Genomic DNA, 23,454 nt, shown 5'->3' on the forward strand with positions numbered 1-23,454 from the left:
CAAACTTTAAGTTGCATTTTCTCTCAAAGGAAATCGGAGAGACCAGTCCTACAAGAAGCTTCAAAAGAACTATATTTTGTGAGCTAAAGTAGGCTTATAATCATAATTTCTTCTTAAGCATTGACACTTCATCTCCTCTGGCAGCTACCTCATTGTGCTCTGATTTATAGAAAATGCTAACTTGCACATCTAATGTTTAACGAATTGCTACCAAGTCTTCTCTTTGTTTCCTTTAATCAAAATTAGTTTGTGGTTGAAGCATTTTTGATTTTATATGTTATTATTATTTGCCAGTCCGACACAGAATTCTGGGATAAAATGCAAGATGAATGGGAAGAAATGGCACGTAGGAATTGGATAGCAGGAAGTGAACAGCCAGCAACAAATACAAATGTCTCCCCACATGAGAAGGTGACCTTGAAAATATGATCTTCACAATTTGTTGTTTTTCTAATTACATTTTTACAAGCGTCAAATTTTTTGGTTGATTCTTATTTATATTCAAATTCAACCTGAAAATGGTGACAACAAATTTGTTGTTCATGGCAGAAGTGAGGAGAGTACAGAACAAGAAGTGCAACTTTTAAATCTATTATTACTTCATTATTTACGTAAGAGATTTTAATCTTTGTGGATTTGGTGTAACTGTGGTACTGACCATTCAAAACAGTACACTAATGAGCAATGGACAGAGTCAAACAAATGTTGAGTGGATAGTGCTTTAATTATTAATGAGGCAATTTAATTGTTGTAATCCAATAAACAAGAACAGCAACATAATAGTGAATAGATTAAGCTTTCAGTAACAGAACAATTCTACAAATTAGATCATTAATTTTTGCAACTTTTTTTCAAGAGATGTTATTCATTCCAATTAACCTTTACTACAGGGCTATTATTTTCACACCGACAATCCCTTCAAAGACTGGCCCAATGCATTTGAGGAAGCTCTTAAAAAGCAGAAGGAAGGAGATCTGCCCAATGCAGTCTTACTATTAGAATCAGCGATTTTGCAAGATCCCCATGATGCAGAGGTGGGCTGATGATATTTAATCATGGATTATATGTTAATACACTGATAATAATTCCAAAGCATATGGTAGGAGTGTTTTACATGCAAATCTGAATGTGAAATATTATTAGTGGGGTTATACCTAGTGAGACAAAGCAGATTATGTAGTTTATCACTAATGTTTGCAACCTACCATGTAAACTGATTTAAGTCTTTTGAAGCAACAATATACACTTGTATAACACCATTATCATAGTAAATTATCTTAAGATACTTGCTGTTATAAATCCAGATACAAAGAGCCAAATCTTTCTTTTTCTTGGTTGTCAGGTTTAGAGTGGGAATTCCAGAGCTTGTGGAATCACAGGCTTGGTTCCAGTGGTGTCGCAATTTAAAATTAGTGAAAAGTCTGAGGCCAAATTGGTGGAGCTTTTAGATTTATGAGTATTAACCTTGCTTGTTCTGTCCCTTTTAGTTCTCCATGCCAGATACATCACTGAAAAGTGGGACAGTCACAGAAAAGCTGTTCATTCCATCTGCCTAACAGTGAACTTACTGATCCAAATGTTACTCTGTTTCTTTGCTACTGCCCCAGCCAATTGCTGCAGTTAAACTTGGCCACAGAAAAAGCTCATCTCCAAGCACCCAAACACATTGCTTCGCTTTTATATGAATTTATGCTGGCATAAATGTCTGTCCAAATAGACTGACAGAGATAGGTTCTTGCTTGGTAAGGGGATCAAGGCTTATGGGGAGAAGGCTGGAGAATGAGGTTGAGAAATATATTAACCATGATTGAATGGCCTAATTGGCCCATGACTCGATGGGCTGAATGACCTAGTTCTGCTCTGACATCCTATGGTCTTATGGTCATACAAAAAAATCCTGCATGTCACTTCTGTAGAGCAGAAGCATCCCATCCTAGAGAACTTTGCTCAAACCTAGCAAAACTCATCAAGCAGTGTTTGAAACCACTGTATTTTGTTCAGGTGGTAAAAAGAAATCAGAACGGAATATTGAACTGATAGAAAAGTAAATGTGGAACCCTTGGTGGGAAATTAATAATGGGGAGTAAGGAAATATAAGGCAATTTAAACCAATATTTTGCTTTGGTCTTCACAGTGCAGGACACTATAAAAGTCTCAAGGATAACAGACTAGCAAGGTGTGAAGGGAGATTCTCAAAGTAGGCAACATAGTTACAGAGTAAGGGGAGGCTAATTTAAAACTGAGATGGAAAGGATCTTTTTTCTCCCAGAGGGTAACGGGTATCTGGAATTCTTGTCCCCAGAGAGTTGTGGAGGCAGGATCACCAAAAGTATTTAAAGGGGAAGTGGTATATTTTGGCAATTTTAGGGAGTTGTGGACTATGGTGACCTGGCACAAAAGAGGGGTTGAGGCCTGCGGCAGATCAGCCATGAACATGTGGAACAATAGGTCAGGCTTGAGGATCCAAATGCCTGCTCCTGCTCTTATTTCCTATGTACCTGGTGATATTGTAATTGGTGGTTTACATCTGTGTATACTTTGTTCACCTTACTTTCATTGAAGATACTTCATCTGTTAATTTACAAGTTTACATTGATACAGCGGGTGTAGAGATTATTTCTGTGTATTCCAGAAATGCTACATATCACTCACTACATGCAAAAGCCTGAGTTCTTCTTCATCCAAACAATATGATGTTTCTTGTAACAAATGTGACTAGCATTTTAGGCACAGCCCAACTTGAGTCCTACTGGGAATATGTGTTGGCGATTCACATAACAATGTTGAAACCATATCTCTTAACACTACTCCTTTCAAGAGTACAATTCCTCATTAAGAAACAATATAGTGAATTTACTTGTACAGTCTGAAAATAAAGTTTCTGCTCCCTATCAAATATTGTGCGGTGAATTCAGTTAATTTATATGCATGCTATTCACCCAGTCCCTGCACAATATTTTGAAAGGAACTTATTTTATTACATGATATCCTCTTAACATGTGATCAATTCGTCTTGGCCATGTTCCATCTGTGTTTGTATGAATCATGTTTTTCCTGCTTATTCTGCATAAAACCACCTAGCAGTGTTAACTTTGAAAAATAACCTCAGGCACTTTACAGAAACAATTCATAGGAGCACAAAATAGAGGGATTTATTCAACCAATCAAATGGACCTTTATAAAAACTTTCTCATTTGCACATCTTTTCTGATGGTATTTCAATTATTTGCCTACCATATAAGATGGTTTATAAGTTGACAATTTAAGCCTTGAAATATCCCAGCAAAAATGGGAATAAAAATGCACTGTTGACATGATTGTAAGTGGTCACCAACTCTGGTGTTCATCATGAAGGGACTGTTTGGTCATGTCTTAAAATCTGGCACATCTTCACATGACAGCACTTATCACTAGGTGCAGTGATTAAGCAGATAATAAGATACCATTTAGTAAAATGTCAGTTTATGGGTTGTAAACTTGAGGTTCATAACTACTGTGAGTATTGCACATAATGGCTGATCAGTTTTGGCCAAATAAATTTATAAATAATAACTTTTGTGACGGAGAAAAGGGGTTGTCTTTTATACTAGGTTGGCATATATACCGTGATCTACTGTACTTCCCAGTGTGCTTAGAGGTTTAGCATAACTTTTTCTTTCTACCTATATCTCTCTTTGAGCTGAAGTTCACATATGTCTTTTTGGTACTCAGTGTAACTTGTCTTGCTACCTCCAAGATTTGAATACATGCTCCCTAGGTCCCTCTGTCCCTGCATGTCTTTTAAAATACCAACCTGAAACAAATAAGATACTGTTCAGCTCATATTGCATCTCTTCATTTATCCTACCAAAACAAAACACTTCAGTGTGTTAAATTTAACAGATTCCAATCAGATGTCAATCCATTTTCCAGGCTGTATCCTGCTGAGGTCTGTTACTATCTTCCTTACCTATTTACTACACTTCATCTCCAAAGTTTCAAATTCTGGCATGCATATAACTTCCAAACCCACAAACTCTCTCAACTACTAACCTGTTAGTGTGACATTAGGAATAAGAAAAATATGAGAATGTATGATAGAGGATGTGACAACTGGGGTGCAATCTTCCTGGGTTCATTTGATGTGAGCTATGGTGGGATGTTTGGTAGAATTGCCAAAGTGCAGCAAGGCCCATCTCACATTGGGATCAACACAGACCATCTTTTGCACTTTGGACAGGGGAGTGATAAGAATCTCTCTAGGCAATTGACAGTCATTATTTCTTGTTAAACATCTCATTTACAGCCCACTTGTCTCACTAATAAACAGCCTTCCATTACCAAACTCACCAGATATTCTTAATGTCAAGAAAATCAGACTGAGAACCTGGTGGATTCATCTTGCCACTTGATCTAAGTAATCTCCATGTTGAAAATTGGGCATCAACATCTCAGGGCATGCTGTATAGACACCAGTCATATGTATCCCATGTTCATGGACATCGGTTTCTAATAGAGTATGTGCAAGACTCTTAAAAACCTTCATAGCATACCTCTGATCCATTTAAAGGTCACTTCTGCACTTCAGTAGTGCACTTTGGGCTACAACAGCAACAATCATTGTGATGTTGATGTAACAACACTTTATATTCCAGCCTCTGGACTGGATCAGGTTGTGTACCTGGTATCATAATGCTCATTCATTCTGAGCCCAACTGGATGTTCACGACATCCCTGACTTTTAAATTGCCTTGCCTTTTTGTAATCTTATCCAGAGCCTCTGTGCTCATAATATGCCTGTCTTGCCTTGCCTTTTAGTGCAGATATAAGATATGCAATAAATATATATATATATATATATATATATGTGTGTGTGTCTGTGTGTATAATCCTGTAATTTGAAACAGGATGAAACTGGCAATGTCGAAATACCTGTTATCTATAAAATATTGCACCTTTTTCTTTAAACATTGCAATTGTATTGCATTTTCCTGAACATAATTTATTATTGGTATTGTTGGTATGTCCACAGGCTTGGCAGTACTTGGGTACCACACAAGCAGATAATGAAAATGAACAGGCTGCCATTGTTGCTCTCCAGAGGTAAACTCTGACAAAACAAAATGTTTACACTATTTTCTATACCAGCACAGGTGAATTATAATATGTGGTTTTCTCTGCATGACATAGTTTGATCCATGGATGAATGAGTTAATTTTTGTTAGTTATACAAAATTCAGATAATCAAAATGGGTTTAGTAAGGAAGAGGAATCTGATATGAACAATTATAAATGCAGAAATGTTTACGACTGACTTCATAGACCTTAGGGAGAAAACATGGTCAAAGTTGCAATGAACATGACATTCTCCCCCTCCTCTTTCAAATCGCTTTAACATATACTTGTCTTCACTTGGCATTTATTCTCAATGTAGTAAGAGCAAGAACTTTACCATATATTATTGGTAAAGGAAACAGAGTTGAAGGTGAGAATGTGTGAGTGGTATATGTTGAATGCAGATATAAAGTTCATATGCCTGCACAATATGTACATAAGGTGCTTTCTACTATAATTGGTGCATGTGGCTAATCAATAATTTCTGCTGGACATAAACCCTTGCAACTTTTCAGCTTTAGATTTTAAAACATTACTTTAAAACAATCTGAAAAAAAATGCTGCATTGGATGTGAGACATCTAAATTAACCAATCCAAGTACAATGAAGAATCTCCTGAAAGATGGATTATATACTGAATGACTGTCATTTGAAGTAATATTAATTAGAATTAATAATATAATTACCCAAGTTGTTTGGTTTAATATTTTCCACACTAGTTAACTGTATTTCCAGTAGATTCTTGTCAGTCCTTCTGATCTTATAATTTCCAAAGCATTTGAGTATGATGTAAATTGAAAACTGTTATACCACACTAGTCTATGGAAATAACTGCAGATTGATGTTCCTTCTAGATGTCTAGAACTGCAGTCTTGCAACTTGGTTGCTCTGATGGCATTGGCAGTAAGCTTGACCAACACAGGTCTGCAACAAGAGGCCAGTGAAGCCCTGAAAAACTGGATTAGACATAACCCCAAGTACAAATACCTAATACGAGGGAAAACTGGCTCTCCAGCCCTTGGGAGAAAAGAATCTAAAGAAACTGATGACAGGTAAATGCAGAACTGTTTTAGGCTATGATGAAGAGCTTGTTTTACAAACTTAATTCCTTTTCTACTCTAACAAATTAAATTTGCATACAACTTATTTTAGTTGCATGATTCAATAAATTCACATAGTTATAATTAGAAAAATTGCTTTTAGCTATTTGATACTCAATTACTATAAACATTTTCAGTTCATCCCTTGCAGAAGTGAAAGACTTGTTTTTGAAAGCAGCCCAACAGAATTCTGATACAATAGATCCAGACCTGCAGACTGGACTAGGTGTACTCTTTAACCTCAGTGGAGAATACAACAAAGCTGTTGAGGCATTCAATGCTGCCCTCACAATTAGACCACAGGTAAAATCTCATTGTTTTAAACAATTGCATATTTTTATGATAAAGCATTCTCTAATTTCTGGCTTAGCTACACCTTTTCACTTTACAATACTAAATTGGAAAGAGACCATGACAATAAAACTAGTTACATTTTGTTAGAAAGGGGTGGTTATTATATTTATTATCCTTTCTCTTTTTGATATTTCATTTTGGCTTCATTCTACCACAATCCTATATAAAATGACAATGAAAGATGAAATGAACAGTGAAAAATTATGATCATTTTTATGCCTGTAAATTATTGCTTTATTGTCCAACATGACTATTTCACAAAACAACAGACTCAGTGATCATATAAGCAACACATAGTCCTATTTCAACCCACTGTAATGTATGTGGTTCTCATTTCATATGAGAATTAGCTATAAACTAAAAGGTTTATTTAATCATTCAACTGTATATGAATAGTAAGCAGGGCAAAACATTATTGAACCTGATTTTGTGATCAAAAATTAATGAACACTTGGCCATTACCATTCTGTAGGTTTTTGCATTGAAAGTTCTTGTCTGCTAACTAACCAGAAAGCACAGAGCATCTGAGAGCTGTATAAACAGCTCGGAACTGTGTGCTCCCATAATCAGTCAGACTGAAGAATTGTTAATCAGTGGTTCAGAACTTGAGCCTAGAGTGCCACAACTGTAAATTTGATGTCAAATCAGGCACATTTGCCTAAAGAGAGACTAAATGAGAAGAGAAAGTTCAGTTTAAAAAGTTATGTTTTGTCATTTTCAATAATAAAATCTGAACAGATGAAACTACTCTTGTAAAGAAAATCTCTGTTAGACACTTCTTGGGCAACAATTAAAACTTGACACACTGAAGAGACACAATGAAATGGACAAGCCCTGAGTATTTCTGATACATTTGTTGAAGATAACAGACAAGCACTGCAACCTCACACAATATGGCCAAGTTTGCAGATGACACAAAGGTGGGAGGATAAACAGTCTGGAGGATGGAGAGATGCTTTGGTAAGATGTGGACAAGTTGAGTGAGTGGGAAAATGCATGACAGATGAAGTATAACATGGATAAATGCAAGGTTATCCATGTTGGTAGCAAAAACAGGGACGAAGAGTGTGGTGCTGGAAAAGTACAGCTGGTCAGGCAGCATCTGAGGAGCAGGTGAATAGACGTTTCGGGCGTGAGCCCTTCATCCTGATGAAACATGCCAAAAACAGGGAGACAAATTGTTACCTGAATGGCCATAGATTGGGAAAGCAGGAGCTGCAATAAGACCTGAATATCCTTGAATACCAGTTGCTGAAAGTAAACATGCAGGTGCAGCAAGTGGTGAAGAACAGAAACGTGTGTTGTCCTTCATAGGGAGAGAATTCAAGTACAGGAGTGGGGATGTCTTGCTGCAGTTGTACAGGACCTTGGTGAGACCACACCTATCGTATTTTACACTGTTTGGTTTCCTTGTCTGAGAAAAAATGTTCTGGCTGTGGAGGGAGTGCAACAAAGGTTCATCAGACTGATTCCTGGAATGGCAAGACTGACAGAAGAAACTGCATAAGTTAGGACAATATTACTCGAATTAAAACTTTTGAAGAATAAGGAGTTGAAGCCAAAATAATGAATGTGTTTGTGAAAGAGTTAGATATCGTTCTTAGGTTTAAAGAGATAAGGTGGAATGGAATTCTGAGTTGGATGATCATATTGAATGGTACTGCAGGCTACAGGGGCTGAATGGCCTGTCTTTGCTCCTGTTTCTTGATGCTTGAAGATATATATTTATCGTGCAATTTGGCAACAAGCAGTACATCTCTGAGACAAACTTCTTGATTTCCACATTTTAACAAACCCAGACAATAATTAAGTTTGAAGTGGCAAATATTATTTACACCACATAGGTGGCAGGCAATTGTCATCTCCAACAAGAGAGAATCTGACCACCAGCCCAAGAAATTCAATGACATTACCAATGGTTAATCTCCCACTATCAACACCCTGGAAGTTACCATTGAGCAGAAACTGAAGTAGACTAACTATTTGCACATCATGGCTACAACAGCAGGTCAGAGGCAAAGAATTCTGCGAGTGACTCACCAAAGCTTGTGCACCATCCACAAGACACAAAGCAGGAGTGTGGTAGAACACAGCCCTCTTGCCTGGATGAGTGCAGCTCTAATAACCCTTAAGAAGTTGACGCCATCCAGGACAAAGCAGTCCACTTGATTGGCCTTCGTCTACAAACATTCACTTCCTTCACCACCATATGTGTACCACCTAGAAGATACATTATAGAAGTTCACCAAGGCACTCTAGACATCACTTTCCAAACCCATAATCGCTACCATCTCGGGCAATGGTAGCAGATATGTGGGGATGCCACAACCCCTAAGTTCCCTGTCAAGCCACACACCATCCTACATTAGGTTTGATTCCCTACAGCGTGGAAACAGGTCCTTCGGCCCAACCAGTCTATACTGACCCTCTGAAGAGTAACCCACCCAGACCCATTTCCCTCTGACTTATGCACCTAACACTATAGGCAATTTAGCACGGCTAGTCCACCTGACTTGCACATCTTTGTGACTGTGGGAGGAAACCCATGCAGACATGAGGAGAATGTGCAAACTCCACACAGACAGTCTGCCTGAGGCTGAAATTGAACCTGGGACCCTGGTCTTGTGAGGCAGCAGTGCTAACCACTGAGCCACCGTGGCACCCATAATTATATAGGTTTTCATTCAGTTTCACCAGGTCAAAATCCTTGAGCTCTTTTCGTCACATGTTGGTCTATCTGCACCAAATAGATCGCAGCAGTTTGAGAAAGCAACTCAAAATCACCTTCTCAATGTCAACTATCAGAGTGAGCTGTAAAAACAGATAAAGTGCTGGAGAAACTCAACAGGTCTAGCAGCATCTGAGGCAAGAGCAAGAGTTAAGTTTTCAACTCCAGTGTGACTGAAAAATTCAATGTTAACTGTTTTATCTCTCCACATATGCTGCCAGACCTGCTGAATTTCTTCAGCATCTGTTTGTTTTAGATTTCCAGCATCTGCAGTATTTTGCTCTTATTATAAGGCTGGCCAATAATGAATGCTGGTCCAGCAGTGATGCCACACTCCATGAAAGAACAAAAATAGACATTGTATTTTAGTATGGTTGGAATGCCACTAAAAAGCAATTGCTGAGAGTCAGAATTTCTGAACAAATATTATCACAATCATTTTTCTATATGCACAATCATTATGCACTAAAGTTAGTGCATTAACAACTTAGTTTTCAAAGTAGCTGAGATAAAACCCACAGAACTGTGATACAAAAGATTTAAATATTCCGATGTAAATTTTGTCATTTTGAATTTCTCTGACAATAGTTTTGAAAATGCTTTCATACTTTCAAGGACTATTTGTTGTGGAATCGTCTTGGAGCCACGTTAGCAAATGGAGATCGGAGTGAAGAAGCTGTTGAGGCTTATCAAAGAGCCTTGGAAATTCAACCTGGCTTCATCCGATCAAGGTACAACCTGGGAATCAGTTGCATAAACCTGGGAGCTTACAGGTAAGTGCTCAATTCGATTTTCCTTGATATTTACATTTATTATTCTGACTTTGGTTTTATTGAAGAGAGTAGTTCAGAATTGGGGATTTGAGCAAATTTGAATATATATTAGTTGAATCAAGTGCTTCAAAGTGCAGCATAGCGCTTTTGCTCTTTTAAATGCGGTTGGTTACTCTGTTCAGAAAAGTGCAGAAGAGGGTCCTGGACCAAACTATTTCAATCTTGATGCTCCAAAATGAGGTGTTTGTGGGGATGTTTGCTGATGCTTCCACAATGTTCAGAATTATTTGCAACTTGTGGTTCAAGAATTCACAATCTATGATTTGAACTTGCATTTTGCATTGTGTTTTTTACAACTTCAAGTCATCAGTGTTTTCCAGCCAATGTAATATCATCTGAAGAGTAGTCATTTCAATGTAACAACTGATTTATACAGTGCATCGACCTACATATCATAAAGAGCTAATGACCAGATAATCTGTTTTAGAGATGTTTATTGAGAGATAAATATTGGCCAGAAGTTCGGGAGAAGTGCTTCATGAAAAATGTTTCATGAAATCCTCTGCATCATCAGTTTAATTTTTCATTTGAAAAATGGCAACAACCTCTCTATTACACTGAAATACCAGCCTGGATTCCGTGCGTATTTCTCCAGGATAAGACTTAATTCTGTGGTGAAAGTTCTAGCACTGAGCCAATGATGATAATTAATTGTGCAATGCTTGAAAACACAAAGAGACAGGAAAACCTATGCAAACCTGGAACCAAAACATAACTTTCGTATTGCCTGACTTAATCATCAGACACTCATTTGTTGAAATTATTTTGAAAATTGGATAAAGAGTCAAGTAAACACAGGCTATGGGGAAAGTGAAGATTTTGGGATTGACTAAGTGGAGTGTATTTTCAGAGATGTGATGGGGCAAATAGCCTCCTTCAGTACTCTAATCATTCCATAAATATTGTGTTGGAAAGCTCTGAGTGGGCAAACAGTAATTACAGCAACAATAAATGTTGTATTAAACAAAGCAGCTTTGAGACAGAGACCAATGCGGATAGTTCAGACTTTGGGGGTTGGGCAAGTTTGGAAGAGGAGCATTGAAGAGAAGTTTGGAAATTAAGTATCCAGGATTGATCTGGCCATTTCGCTATTGATTTGAGCACGTGACCCACCATCACTCCATGATGCCACACACTGAGTCCTCTGCATCCCAATTGATGGACAATTTATATCTAAAGGGGAGTTAGTTAGCTCAGTTGGCTAGCCAGCTGATTTGCAATGCAGAGTGATTCTAACAGCATGGGTTCAATTCCTGCACCAGCTGAAGTTACTATAAAATCCACTCCTTATCAACTTCTCCCCTCATTTGAAGTCATAGAATCATAGAGATGTACAGAATGGAAACATCCTCTGGCAGCTCATTCCATACATGTACCACTCTCTGCGTGAAGAAGTTGCCCCTTAAGTCTCTTTTATATCTTTCCCCTCTCACCCTAAACCTATGCCCTCTAGTTCTAGACTCCCCGACCCCTGGGAAAAGACTTTGTCTATTTATCCTATCCCATGCCCCTCATAATTTTGTAAACCTCTATAAGGTCACCCTTCAGCCTCCGATGCTACAGGGAAAACAGCCCCAGCCTGTTCAGCCTCTCCCTGTAGCTCCGATCCTTCAACCTTGGCAACATCCTTATAAATCTTTTCTGAACTCTTTCAAGTTTCACAACATCTTTCCGATAGGAAGGAGACCAGAATTGCAAGCAATATTCCAACAGTGGCCGAACCACTGTCCTGTATAGCTGCAACATGACCTCCCAACTCCTGTACTCAATACTCTGACCAATAAAGGAAAGTATACCAAATGCCTTCTTCACTATCCTATCTACTTGCGACTCCAATTTCAAGGAGCTATGAACCTGCACTCCACGGTCTCTTTGTTCAGCAACACTCCAGAAGACCTTACATCCTGCTAAGATTTGCTTTCCCAAAATGCAGCACCTCGCATTTATCTGAATTAAACTCCATCTGCCACTTCTCAGCCCATTGGCCTATCTGGTCCAGATCCTGTTGTAATCTGAGGTAACCCTTTTCCCTGCCCACTACACCTCCAATTTTGGTGTCATCTGCAAACTTACTAACTGTACCTCTTATGCTCGCTTCCAAATCATTTATGTAAATGACAAAACGTCGAGGGCCCAGCACCGATCCTTGTGGCACTCCACTGGTCACAGGCTTCCAGTCTGAAAAACAACCCTGCACCACCAACCTCTGTCTTCTACCTTTGAGTCAGTTCTGTATCCAAATGGCTAGTTTTCCCTGTATTCCATGAGATCTAACCTTGCTAATCAGTTCCCACGGGGAACCTTGTCAAACGCCTTACTGGAGTCCAGATAGATCACATCTACCACTCTCCCTCATCAATCTTCTTTGTTACATCTTCAAAAAACTCAATCATGTTTGTGAGACATGATTTCCCACGCACAAAGCTATGTTGACTATCCCGAATCAGTCCTTGCCTTTCCAAATACATAGCTGAAAATGTGTTGCTGAAAAGGCACAGCAGGCCAGGCAGCATCCAAGGAGCAGGAGAATCAACGTTTCGGGCATGAGCCCTTCTTCAGGAATGAGGAGAGTGTGTCAAGCAGGTTAAGATAAAAGGTAGGGAGGAGGGACTTTTGGAAGGGGCATTGTAAATGCAATAGGTGGAAGGAGGTTAAGGTGAGGGTTATAGGCCGGAGTGGAAGTTGGGGCGGAGAGGTCAGGAAGACGATTGCAGGTTAGGAAGGTGGTGCTGAGTTGGAGGGGACTGAGACAAGGTGGGGGGAGGGGAGATGACGAAACTGAAGAAATCTGAGTTCGTCCCTTGTGTTTGGAGGGTTCCTAGGCAGAAGATGAGGTGATCTTCTTCCAGCCGTCGTGTTGCTATGGTCTGGCGATGGAGAAGGCCAAGGACCTGCATGTCTTTGGTGGAGTGGGAGGGGGAGTTGAAGTGTTGAGCCATGGGGTGGTTGGGTTGGTTGGTCCGGGTGTCCCAGAGGTGTTCTCTGAAACGTTCCGCAAGTAGGCGGCCTGTCTCCCCAATATAGAGGAGGCCACATCGGGTGCAGCGGATGCAGTAAATGATGTGTATGGAGGTGCAGGTGAATTTGTGGCGGATATGGAAGGATCCCTTGGAGGGAAGTAAGGAGGGAGGTGTGGGCACAAGTTTTGCATTTCTTGCTGTTGCAGGGGAAGGTGCCGGGAATGGAGGTTGGGTTGGTGGGGAAGTGTGGACCTGACAAAGGAGTCATGGAGGGAGTGGTCTTTTCGGAACGCTGATAGGGGAGGGAAGGGAAATATATCCCTGGTGGTGGGGTCCGTTTGGAGGTGGCAGAAATGACAACGGATGATGTGATGTATATGGAGGTTGGTGGGGTGGTAGGAGAGGACCAGTGGGGATCTGTCCTGATGGCGATTGGAGGGGTGGGGCTCAAAGGCAGATGAGTGGGAAGTGAAGGAGATACTGTGGAGAGAATCATCGATCACATCTGGGGGGATATTGCGGTCTTTGAAGAAGGAGACCATCTGGGTTGTTCGGTATTGGAACTGGTCCTCCTGGGAGCAGATGCAGCAGAGATGAAGGAATTGGGAATATGGGATGGCGTTTTTACAGGGGCAGGGTGGGAGGAGGTGTAGTCTAGGTAGCTGTGAGAGTCGGTTGGTTTATAGTAGATGTCTGTGTTGATTCAGTCGCCTGAGATAGAAATGGAGAGGTCTTGGAAGGGGAGGGAGGAGTCTGAGATGGTCCAGGTAAATTTGAGGTCAGGGTGGAAGGTGTTGGTAAAGTGGATGAACTGTTCAACCTCCTCGTGGGAACACGAGGCAGCGCCAATACAGTTATCGATGTAGCGGAGGAAAAGGTGGGGGGTGGTGCCAGTGTAACTGCGGAAGGTGGACTGTTCCACATATCCTATGAAAGGGCAGGCATAGCTGGGGACCATGCGGGTGCCCATGGCTACTCCTTTGGTTTGGAGGAAGTGGGAGGATTGGAAAGAGAAGTTGTTCAGAGTGAGGACCAGTTCAGTCAGTCGAAGGAGGGTGTCAATGGAAGGGTACTGGTTGGTACGGCGGGAAAGGAAGAAGCGGAGGGCTTTGAGTCTTTCGTGATGGGGGATGGCGGTGTACAGGGACTGGATGTCCATGGTGAAGATAAGGAAGCGAAAATCATGGAGGAGGTGGAGGGTGTGGGTGGTGTCCTGAACGCAGGTGGGGGGTTCTTGGGCTAAGGGGGATAAGACCATGTTGAGGTATGCAGAGATGAGTTCAGTGGGGCAGGAGCAGGCTGAGACAATGGGTCGGCTGGAGCAGTCAGGTTTGTGGATACCAAATACATGTACACCCTGTCCCTCAGGATTCCCTCCAACAATTTGCCCACCACTGATGTCAGGCTCACTGGTCTATAGTTCCCTGGCTTGTCTTTACCACCCTTCTTAAACAGTGGCACCACGTTAGCCAACCTGCAGTCTTCCGGCACCACACCTGTGACTATCGATGATACAAATATCTCAGCAAGAGGCCCAGCAATCACTTCTCTAGCTTCGCACAGAGTTCTCGAGTACACCTGATCAGGTCCTGGGGATTTTTACACTTTTAACTGTTTCAAGACATCCAGCACTTCCTCCTCTGTAATCTGGACATTTTGCAAGATGTCACCATCTATTTCCCTACAGTCTATATCTTTCATATCCTTTTCCACAGTAAATACTGATGCAAAATATTCATTTAGTATCTCCTCCATTTTCTGTGGCTCCACACAAAGGCCGCCTTGCTGATCTTTGAGGGGCCCTATTCTCTCCTTAGTTACCCTTTTGTCCTTAATATATTTGCAAAAACCCTTTGGATTCTCTTTAATTTTATTTGCCAAAGCTATCTCATGTCCCCGTTTTGCCCTCCTGATTTCCCTCTTGAGTATATTCCTACTTCCTTTATACTCTTCTAAGGATTCACTCGATCTATCCTGTCTATACCTGACATATGTTTCCTTCTTTTTCTTAACCGAACCCTCAATTTGTTTAGTCATCCAGCATTCCCTACACCTACCAGCCTTTCCTTTACCCTGACAGGAATATACTTTCCCTGGATTCTTGTTATCTCAATTCTAAAGGCTTCCCATTTTCCAGCCGTCCCTTTACCTGCGGTGACCCTCTGGCCAAACCATTCATTTTACCATTTACAAGTTCCCACCTTATGCTGTTAGTAAAAACTAGAAGGCCATCCTTCCCATCTCTAGTGCAGTGTCTTCTGCAGTGTTCCATACCTGATAACATCCCTCAAATTGACCAAAACCCTACAAATTTCGTAAGTGCTGAAAATAGCTACAATTTCCCCTCTCCAAAAGCATGCCTGTTACATGTTACCTACTGTTTCCAGGGTTATCCCAGAAGTTGTTGAAGGCAAAAGATAAGAAAATACCTTTGTAGTTAAAAAGAATACTGTAATACACTGTTAATTTATGAATTCAGATTAATTCGAGTTATAGAATTCTATACCTCCAAAACAATGATTACACAGTATCATGAAAATTTTGCAATGAAAACCGAATTTGACTTGAGCCACAATAAAATAATTCTCTTGATTACTACATAATAAAAAAGATTGTAACAAGGCACTGCTATAGTATAGCACTCCCTGTAAGTCTATAGCAGCACAATAGAAGATTTGTCAGTTATACGATAAAATCAGTGCACATTTCACACATCTTATGTGTCTCATTTATATACACCACACCAAAGAAAAGTATAAAGGTATTATTGAAGAGTCATCCCAGGAGTCTTTATTGATGTTAATATGAATTTGAAGTGATGACTTCACAGTAACTAGCTTTTTCAGTTTTAAAGGACCACAAACTTACACTTTAACAGAAGAGTGAAATTATATTATAATGTTTTCTAAAGCAGAAAAAATATTATGGACAATTTGTTGTAAGGATATTAATAGAAATGATAAATAATGCTACATGAATGGACATAGAGAACATGAGCTTTCTCTCAAAAAATAAATCAAGGGGTGACCTAATGAAGATCTTCAAAGATTGCAGAGTTATGATTTAGTAAATAATCATAAATTACTCCCTGTGATTAGTGAAACAATCATAATCAAGCACAAATGAAATCAAAAAGTTAGAAATTAAGAATGTCCCTTCACACACTTGATTGAAATATAGAATTGTCATTCATAGATGATCTCTGAAAGAGGATCAGTAACTTCCTTTTTAAAAAAATGAAATAATGTCTGAAGAAAAGCGTTTCAAAACATAATGAGCAAATGAGAGGAATTCCTGTGGAGAAAAACATTTACACAAATAAGATGGATCAAATAAACTCTTTCTGGTTCAGTAATATTCTGGTTCCAATTTAAACATCTGACACGTACTTAAGTATTCATTAGGAAACAGAATAGTGCTAAAAAGTAGCTAATGCTGTTCTTGTATTTTTTTCTTAAGTGTTCTAACAAGCCCGTTGAATTATAGATCAGTTAGGTATAGATAGCATTTATTCCATTTTGTTCAGTTCTCATACTCTAGGGACCTTTTTGCCTCCAAGATGCAGACACACTGCTGACACTATCCACACCAGGTAATGTTCCAATAAGGGCAATCAACATTGATTTAGTGTCAGCAGAACCATTTTTTAGCTTAACACTGCAATTAATTCCTTCCCTTTACCTTGTACACAGTGTATATCCCCACTTGTAAACCAACACAGTGTTTTTCTACTTGGACTGTCCATGATTAACTCATCTGACTTTAACATAACTACAATTGCCCATTCAACAATGGTCCCAAACATTACCTTATCAACATTACTGACCTGCTACCATCCACTTAGCTTTCATTTCTGCATTGTGGCAATCACAAAAATAAATATTCCAAACCAAACTGATCAATCAAGCTACACCACAGGACATTCCTTTAGCAGTTATCTTTTGTGTGCATTTTTCTGTGTTGCACTTTTGTGTCAGCAGTGCATACTTGGTGGAAAGCTGCTGACTCTCAGTCAAAAGTCACACAACACCTGGTTATAGTCCAACAGGTTTAATTGGAAGCACACTTTAACTGGAAGCACACTAGCTTTTGGAGCGTCGCTCCTTCATCAGGTGATAGTGGAGGGCTCAATCCTAACACACAATTTATAGCAAAAATTTACAGTGTGATTTAACTGAAATTATACGTTGAAAAATTGATTGTCTGTTAAGCCTTTCATCTGTTAGAATATCATGATAGTTTCACTTCTTTCATGTGTAAATCACAAAACCTTTTTTTAAAAAATTGCATTCCATTCACAGGTTAGCTGTTAATAATGGTGATAGCTAGACAATATGTTGAAGGTGTTAGCCCCCTGTGTTCTCTGTCTATGCCATGATGTTTAGATTGATTCTAATCTAAGAAGTGAGATAATGGAGTTTTACACAAATTCATGCAGTTTTTGAGTAAAGTACAATGTAACCCTGCAAGTACAAATTCACCCCACAAAATATACGTGTGCATGTGGGTCTTTGTCTGTATGTGTTTGTCTGGGTTGGGAGTGTGAGAAAGTGTGTGTGTAGTGAGTGCAGAGTGTCTTAAGTCTGTGAGGGGGTGCATGTGGGAGAGTGTGTGTGTGTGTGTGTGTGTGTGTGTGTGTGTGTGTGTGTGTGTGTGTGTGTGTGTGTGTTATAGGATGCGGTGTGTGTATAGTGCAATGGTGGTCATCTGTAATGTGACATGAACCCAAGGTCCCTGTTGAGGCCCTCCCTATGGGTACTGAACTTAGCTATCAGCTTCTGCTCGGTCACTTTTCGCTGCTGCCTGTCCTGAAGTCCGCCTCAGAGGATGGTCACCCAAAGGTCCGAAGTCAAATGTCCTGGACCACTGATGTGTTCGAGTAAAAAGTGAGGTCTGCAGATGCTGGAGATCAGAGCTGAAAATGTGTTGCTGGTTAAAGCACAGCAGGTTAGGCAGCATCCAAGGAACAGGAAATTCGACGTTTCGGGCCAGAGCCCTTCATCAGGAATGAGGAGAGTGTGCCAGGCAGGCTAAGATAAAAGGTAGGGAGGAGGGACTTGGGGGAGGGGCAATGGAGATGTGATAGGTGGAAGGAGGTCAAGGTGAGGGTGATAGGCCGGAGTGGGGTGGGGGCGGAGAGGTCAGGAAGAAGATTGCAGGTTAGGAGGGTGGTGCTGAGTTGAGGGAATCGACTGAGACAAGGTGGGGGGAGGGGAAATGAGGAAACTGGAGAAATCTGAGTTCATCCCTTGTGGTTGGAGGGTTCCCAGGCAGAAGATGAGGCGCTCTTCCTCCAACCGTCGTGTTGTTATGTTCTGCCGATGGAGGAGTCCAAGGACCTGCATGTCCTTGGTGGAGTGGGAGGGGGAGTTAAAGTGTTGAGCCACGGGGTGGTTGAGTTGGTTGGTCCGGGCATCCCAGAGGTGTTCCCTGAAGCGTTCCGCAAGTAGGCGGCCCGTCTCCCCAATATAGAGGAGGCCACATCAGGTGCAGCGGATGCAATAGATGATGTGTGTGAAGGTGCAGGTGAATTTGTGGCAGATATGGAAGGATCCCTTGGGGCCTTGGAGAGAAGTAAGGGAGGGGGTGTGGGCGCAAGTTTTGCATTTCCTGCGGTTGCAGGGGAAGGTGCCGGGAGTGGAGGTTGGGTTGGTGGGGGGTGCGGACCTGACGAGGGAGTCACGAAGGGAGTGGTCTTTGCGGAACGCTGATAGGGGAGGGGAGGGAAATATATCCCTGGTGGTGGGGTCCGTTTGGAGGTGGCGGAAATGACGGCAGATGATTCGCTGTATACGGAGGTTGGTGGGGTGGTAGGTGAGAACCAGTGGGGTTCTGTCTTGGTGGCAGTTGGAGGAGCGGGGCTCAAGGGCGGAGGAGCGGGAAGTGGAGGAGATGCGGTGGAGGGCATCGTCGATCACGTCTGGGGGTAATCTGCGGTCCTTGAAGAAGGAGGCCATCTGGGCTGTACGGTATTGGAACTGGTCCTCTTGGGAGCAGATGCGGCGGAGACAAAGGAATTGGGAATATGGGATGGCATTTTTACAGGGGGCAGGGTGGGAGGAGGTGTAGACCAGGTAGCTGTGGGAGTCAGTCGGTTTATAATAGATGTCTGTGTTGAGTCGGTCGCCCGAGATAGAAATGGAAAGGTCTGTGAAGGGGAGGGAGGAGTCTGAGACAGTCCAGGTGAATTTGAGGTCGGGGTGGAAGGTGTTGGTAAAGTTGATGAACTGTTCAACCTCCTCGTGGAAGCACGAGGCAGCGCCGATACAGTCATCGATGTAGGGAAGGAAAAGGTGGGGGGTGGTGCCATTGTAGTTGCAGAAGATGGACTGTTCCACATATCCTACGAACAGACAGGCATAGCTGGGGCCCATGCGGGTGCCCATGGCAACTCCTTTAGTTTGGAGGAAGTGGGAGGATTGAAAAGAGAAGTTATTCAGGGTGAGGACCAGTTCAGTCAGTCGAAGGAGGGTGTCAGTGGAAGGGTACTGGTTGGTGCGGCGGGAAAGGAAGAAGCGGAGGGCTTTGAGTCCTTTGTGATGGGGGAACGCTTCAGGGAACACCTCTGGGACATCCAGACCAACCAACCCAACCACCCCGTGGCTCAACACTTTAACTCTCCCTCCCACTCCACCGAGGACATGCAGGTCCTTGGACTCCTCCATCGCCAGAACACAACAACACGACGGTTGGAGGAGGAGCGCCTCATCTTCCGCCTGGGAACCCTCCAACCACAAGGAATGAACTCAGATTTTTCCAGTTTCCTCATTTCCCCTCCCCCCACCTTGTATCAGTCGATTCCCTCAACTCAGCACCACCCTCCTAACCTGCAATCTTCTTCCTGACCTCTCCGCCCCCACCCCACTCCAACCTATCACCCTCACCTTGACCTCCTTCCACCTATCACATCTCCATTGCCCCTCCCCCAAGTCCCTCCTCCCTACCTTTTATCTTAGCCTGCCTGGCACACTCTCCTCATTCCTGATGAAGGGCTCTGGCCCGAAACGTCGAATTTCCTGTTCCTTGGATGCTGCCTAACCTGCTGTGCTTTAACCAGCAACACATTTTCACCACTGATGTGTTCCCCAACTGGGAGGGAACACTCCTGTCTCCGGGCATCCTTGCCTGCCACATATAAGATATAAGATAAACAACGTTGGCTGAGTTACATGAGTACCTGCCATGTACAAGATGGGAGGTGTCCCCATGCATAATGGTGGTATCTATGTTCACACTCTGACACGTCTTGCAGCACCTACCGTGACAAGGACAAGCCCTATGGACAAGTCCTGTGCATACACTGGATCTGCTCAGATGAGGAGGAATGTGATGGACACCTGGAAGTACTCAGGGATGCCCTCACAAGAACGGGGTACGATCCCTAACTCATCGACCACCAGTTCCGACGTGCTACAGCAAGGAACCATTATGACCTCCTCAGGAAACAGACACGTGCTGCAACCGACAGGGCACCCTTCGTTGTTCAGTATTTCCCAGGAGCTGAAAAACTACGCCATGTTCTTCGTGACCTGCAACACATTATCAATGAGGATGAGCACCTCACCAAGACTTTCCCTACACCTCCACTGCTTGCCTTTAAACAACCACCAAACCTCAAACAGATCGTTGTTCGTAGCAAGCTGCCGGCTCTCAAGACAACTCCATTAAACCCTGTCACAGTAGGCGCTGCAAGACGTGTCAGAGTGTGGACATAGATACCACCATCTCGTGTGAGGACACCCCCCCACCTTGTACATGGCAGGTACTCATGTGACTCAGCCAACATTATACGTTGCAGGCAAGGATGCCCGAAGGCATGGTGCATTGGGGAAACCGAGCAAAGGCTACGACAACTGATGAATGGGCACTGCACAACAATCAACAGACAGGAGTGTTCCCTCCCAGTTGGGGAACACTTCAGTGGTCCAGGACATTTGACCTCGGACCTTCGGGTGACCATCCTCCAAGGTGAACTTTGGGACAGGCAGCAGCGAAAAGTGGCCGAGCAGAGGCTGATCGCTAAGTTTGGTACCCATAGGGAGGGCCTCAACTGGGACCTTGGGTTCGTGTCACATTACAGGTGACCACCATTGCACTATACACACACACCATCCTACAACTCTCAACACACACAGAGGCACTCCTATGCACATATGCACAGACACACACACTCCCACACTCTCACATGCACCCCTCACGGACTTAAGACACTCTGCACTCACTGCACACACACACACACACACACACACACACACTTTCTCACACTCTCCATCCCCAACCCAGACAGACACACATATATTGTGTGGGGTGAATTTGTTATATTGCAGGGTTATATTGTACTTTACTCAAAAACTGCATGAATTCATGTAGAACTCCGTTATCTCACTTATTAGTTTAGAATCAATCTAAACATCATGGCATAGACAGATAACACAGGGGGCTAGGACCTTCAACATATTGTCTAGCTATCACCATTGTTAACAGCTAACCTGAGAATGCAACTTTTTAAAAAAAGGTTTTGTGATTTACACATGAAAGAAGTGAAACTGTAATGGTATTCTAACAGATGAAAGGCTTAACAGCAATCACTTTTTCAATGTATAATTTCAGTTACATCACACTAAATTTTTGCTATAAATTCTGTGTGTTAGGATTGAGCCCTCCACTATCACCTGATGAAGGAGCTACGTTCCAAAAGCTAGTGTGCTTCCAATTCCTGAGGAAGGGCTTCTGCCCGAAACATTAATTCTCCTGCTCCTTGGATGCTGCCTGGCCTGCTCACTTTTCCAGCAACATATTTTTCTGCTTCCAATTAAAGTGTGCTTCCAATTAAACCTGTTGGACTATAACCTGGTGTTGTGGGATATTTAACTTTGTGCACCCCAGTCCAACACCGGCATCTCCAAATCATGACTCTCAGTCAGGGTGACTGCAGGTGGCCTTGCAGGATGATCCCAAGCAGCTCTGAGATTGGAAGGCCTGGCTTCAGACTTAAGAGTCCCATCATGAAGAGCAACATTCTGGTCTGGCAACAAGGGCATTGATTGAGTGGCAGTGGTGAATGCTGTTATATTGAATAAAACAAGAGGTTAATGCTCTATGGAGACACTGGTACTTCCAGGGCAATCTCAGTTCCTTGAATGGTAGATTGGTGGAGTGCAATAAGATCCAGTGAATCTCTTTGAAGATTGTTATCAACCAACTTTATTACAGGGGTTTCAGTGTACACAATGACAGCAAGCATAATTTGTCAGATTTCAGTCAACTTACATGTTGCATGGCTTCTGTTTCACTTAATCATGGAGGTGAACACTGGTTCCACACCAAAAGCAATGAATTTCAAGATCTGTGCAAAGCCCTGTGCCAAACTGATGCTGACTCCTTCATGCTCCTTGATGTTGACCACAGGCTTTCTGGCAGGCTTGCTAAAGTACCAGGATGAATGATAGAGTGAACTAATACATTGAATAGAGTATGAGACTAGCAGGGCGTTTCATACAAGACACTGAAGATTCTCTGGCCAGTTGTGGGGTTATTGAACTTTTATTCAGCATTGCAGGTCCTCAGGGCAAAGCTTCAGATATTGACCGCCATGACCATCTAGTCCCACTGCATTCCCCATCTGTCTGGTGGTCATTCAGGCACCCTGTAGAAAGGTGTAATCTGTCTTCCTTTCTAAGTAATGCATCAAGGCCTCCAGTGCATGATTGGAACTTGATCTCCACCCTGTTTTGCCATTCTTTGTCCTGTCCAAATCAGAATCCATTCTAGAGTGAGTTCCAGCACTTGCTGCAGCCAGAATGCATCACTTCTTCAGAGGTACAGGTTAGCTTTAACTCGTGTGGTCCTTCTATAATGCTGCTTCCCCTGCTCACTCATGCAGCCACTCGGCTGCACAGTCAACACTGGTAACATATTGTAGTGATTAAATTAGCAGGCAAATTGAAATGTGCATATTGTCTGCATCAAAATCAATGGCATTACCTTTATTCCACAACTTGATCATCTGTTTTCAAAAGTTGGTAATTTTGGTGGTTAAAAATCAAAAATAGGAGTAATCAGCGCATATTTCAAAAGGAAATATCGCACATAACCACTTATTGAATTGTTTGAAGTAGTGTCAAAGCGTAGATAAGTAAAACATAGATAAAATATATTTGGATATTCACAAATACCTACTGCATCTGTCAGATGAAGAAGAATCACACCGGACTCAAAATGTTAACTCTGTTTCTCTCTTCACAGATGCTGCCAGACCTGCTGAGTTTCTCCAAATTTCCGTGTATGTTTCAGATTTTCAGCATCTGCAGTATCTTATCTTTATGCCAAGGATTAATGGCAGTGACTCAAGACAAAAGTAGGAATTTGGGTTCCACAGGGGTTGG

General features: G+C 42.0%; 1 protein-coding gene across 1 annotated transcript in view; it reads left to right on the forward strand.

The window, feature by feature from the left end:
- pex5la (peroxisomal biogenesis factor 5-like a) overlaps positions 1-23,454 on the forward strand; it is a 179,314-nt gene that overhangs the window by 145,523 nt on the left and 10,337 nt on the right. The window contains exons 7-12 of the mRNA XM_060834132.1: positions 295-411; positions 891-1,034; positions 5,012-5,082; positions 5,949-6,146; positions 6,332-6,497; positions 9,892-10,049. Coding sequence (XP_060690115.1) covers positions 295-411; positions 891-1,034; positions 5,012-5,082; positions 5,949-6,146; positions 6,332-6,497; positions 9,892-10,049 — 854 coding nt within the window. The remainder of the gene's footprint in view (positions 1-294; positions 412-890; positions 1,035-5,011; positions 5,083-5,948; positions 6,147-6,331; positions 6,498-9,891; positions 10,050-23,454) is intronic.

This window comes from Hemiscyllium ocellatum, chromosome 13, assembly GCF_020745735.1.
Source record: "Hemiscyllium ocellatum isolate sHemOce1 chromosome 13, sHemOce1.pat.X.cur, whole genome shotgun sequence".
In the NCBI taxonomy this organism is placed as follows: domain Eukaryota; kingdom Metazoa; phylum Chordata; class Chondrichthyes; order Orectolobiformes; family Hemiscylliidae; genus Hemiscyllium; species Hemiscyllium ocellatum.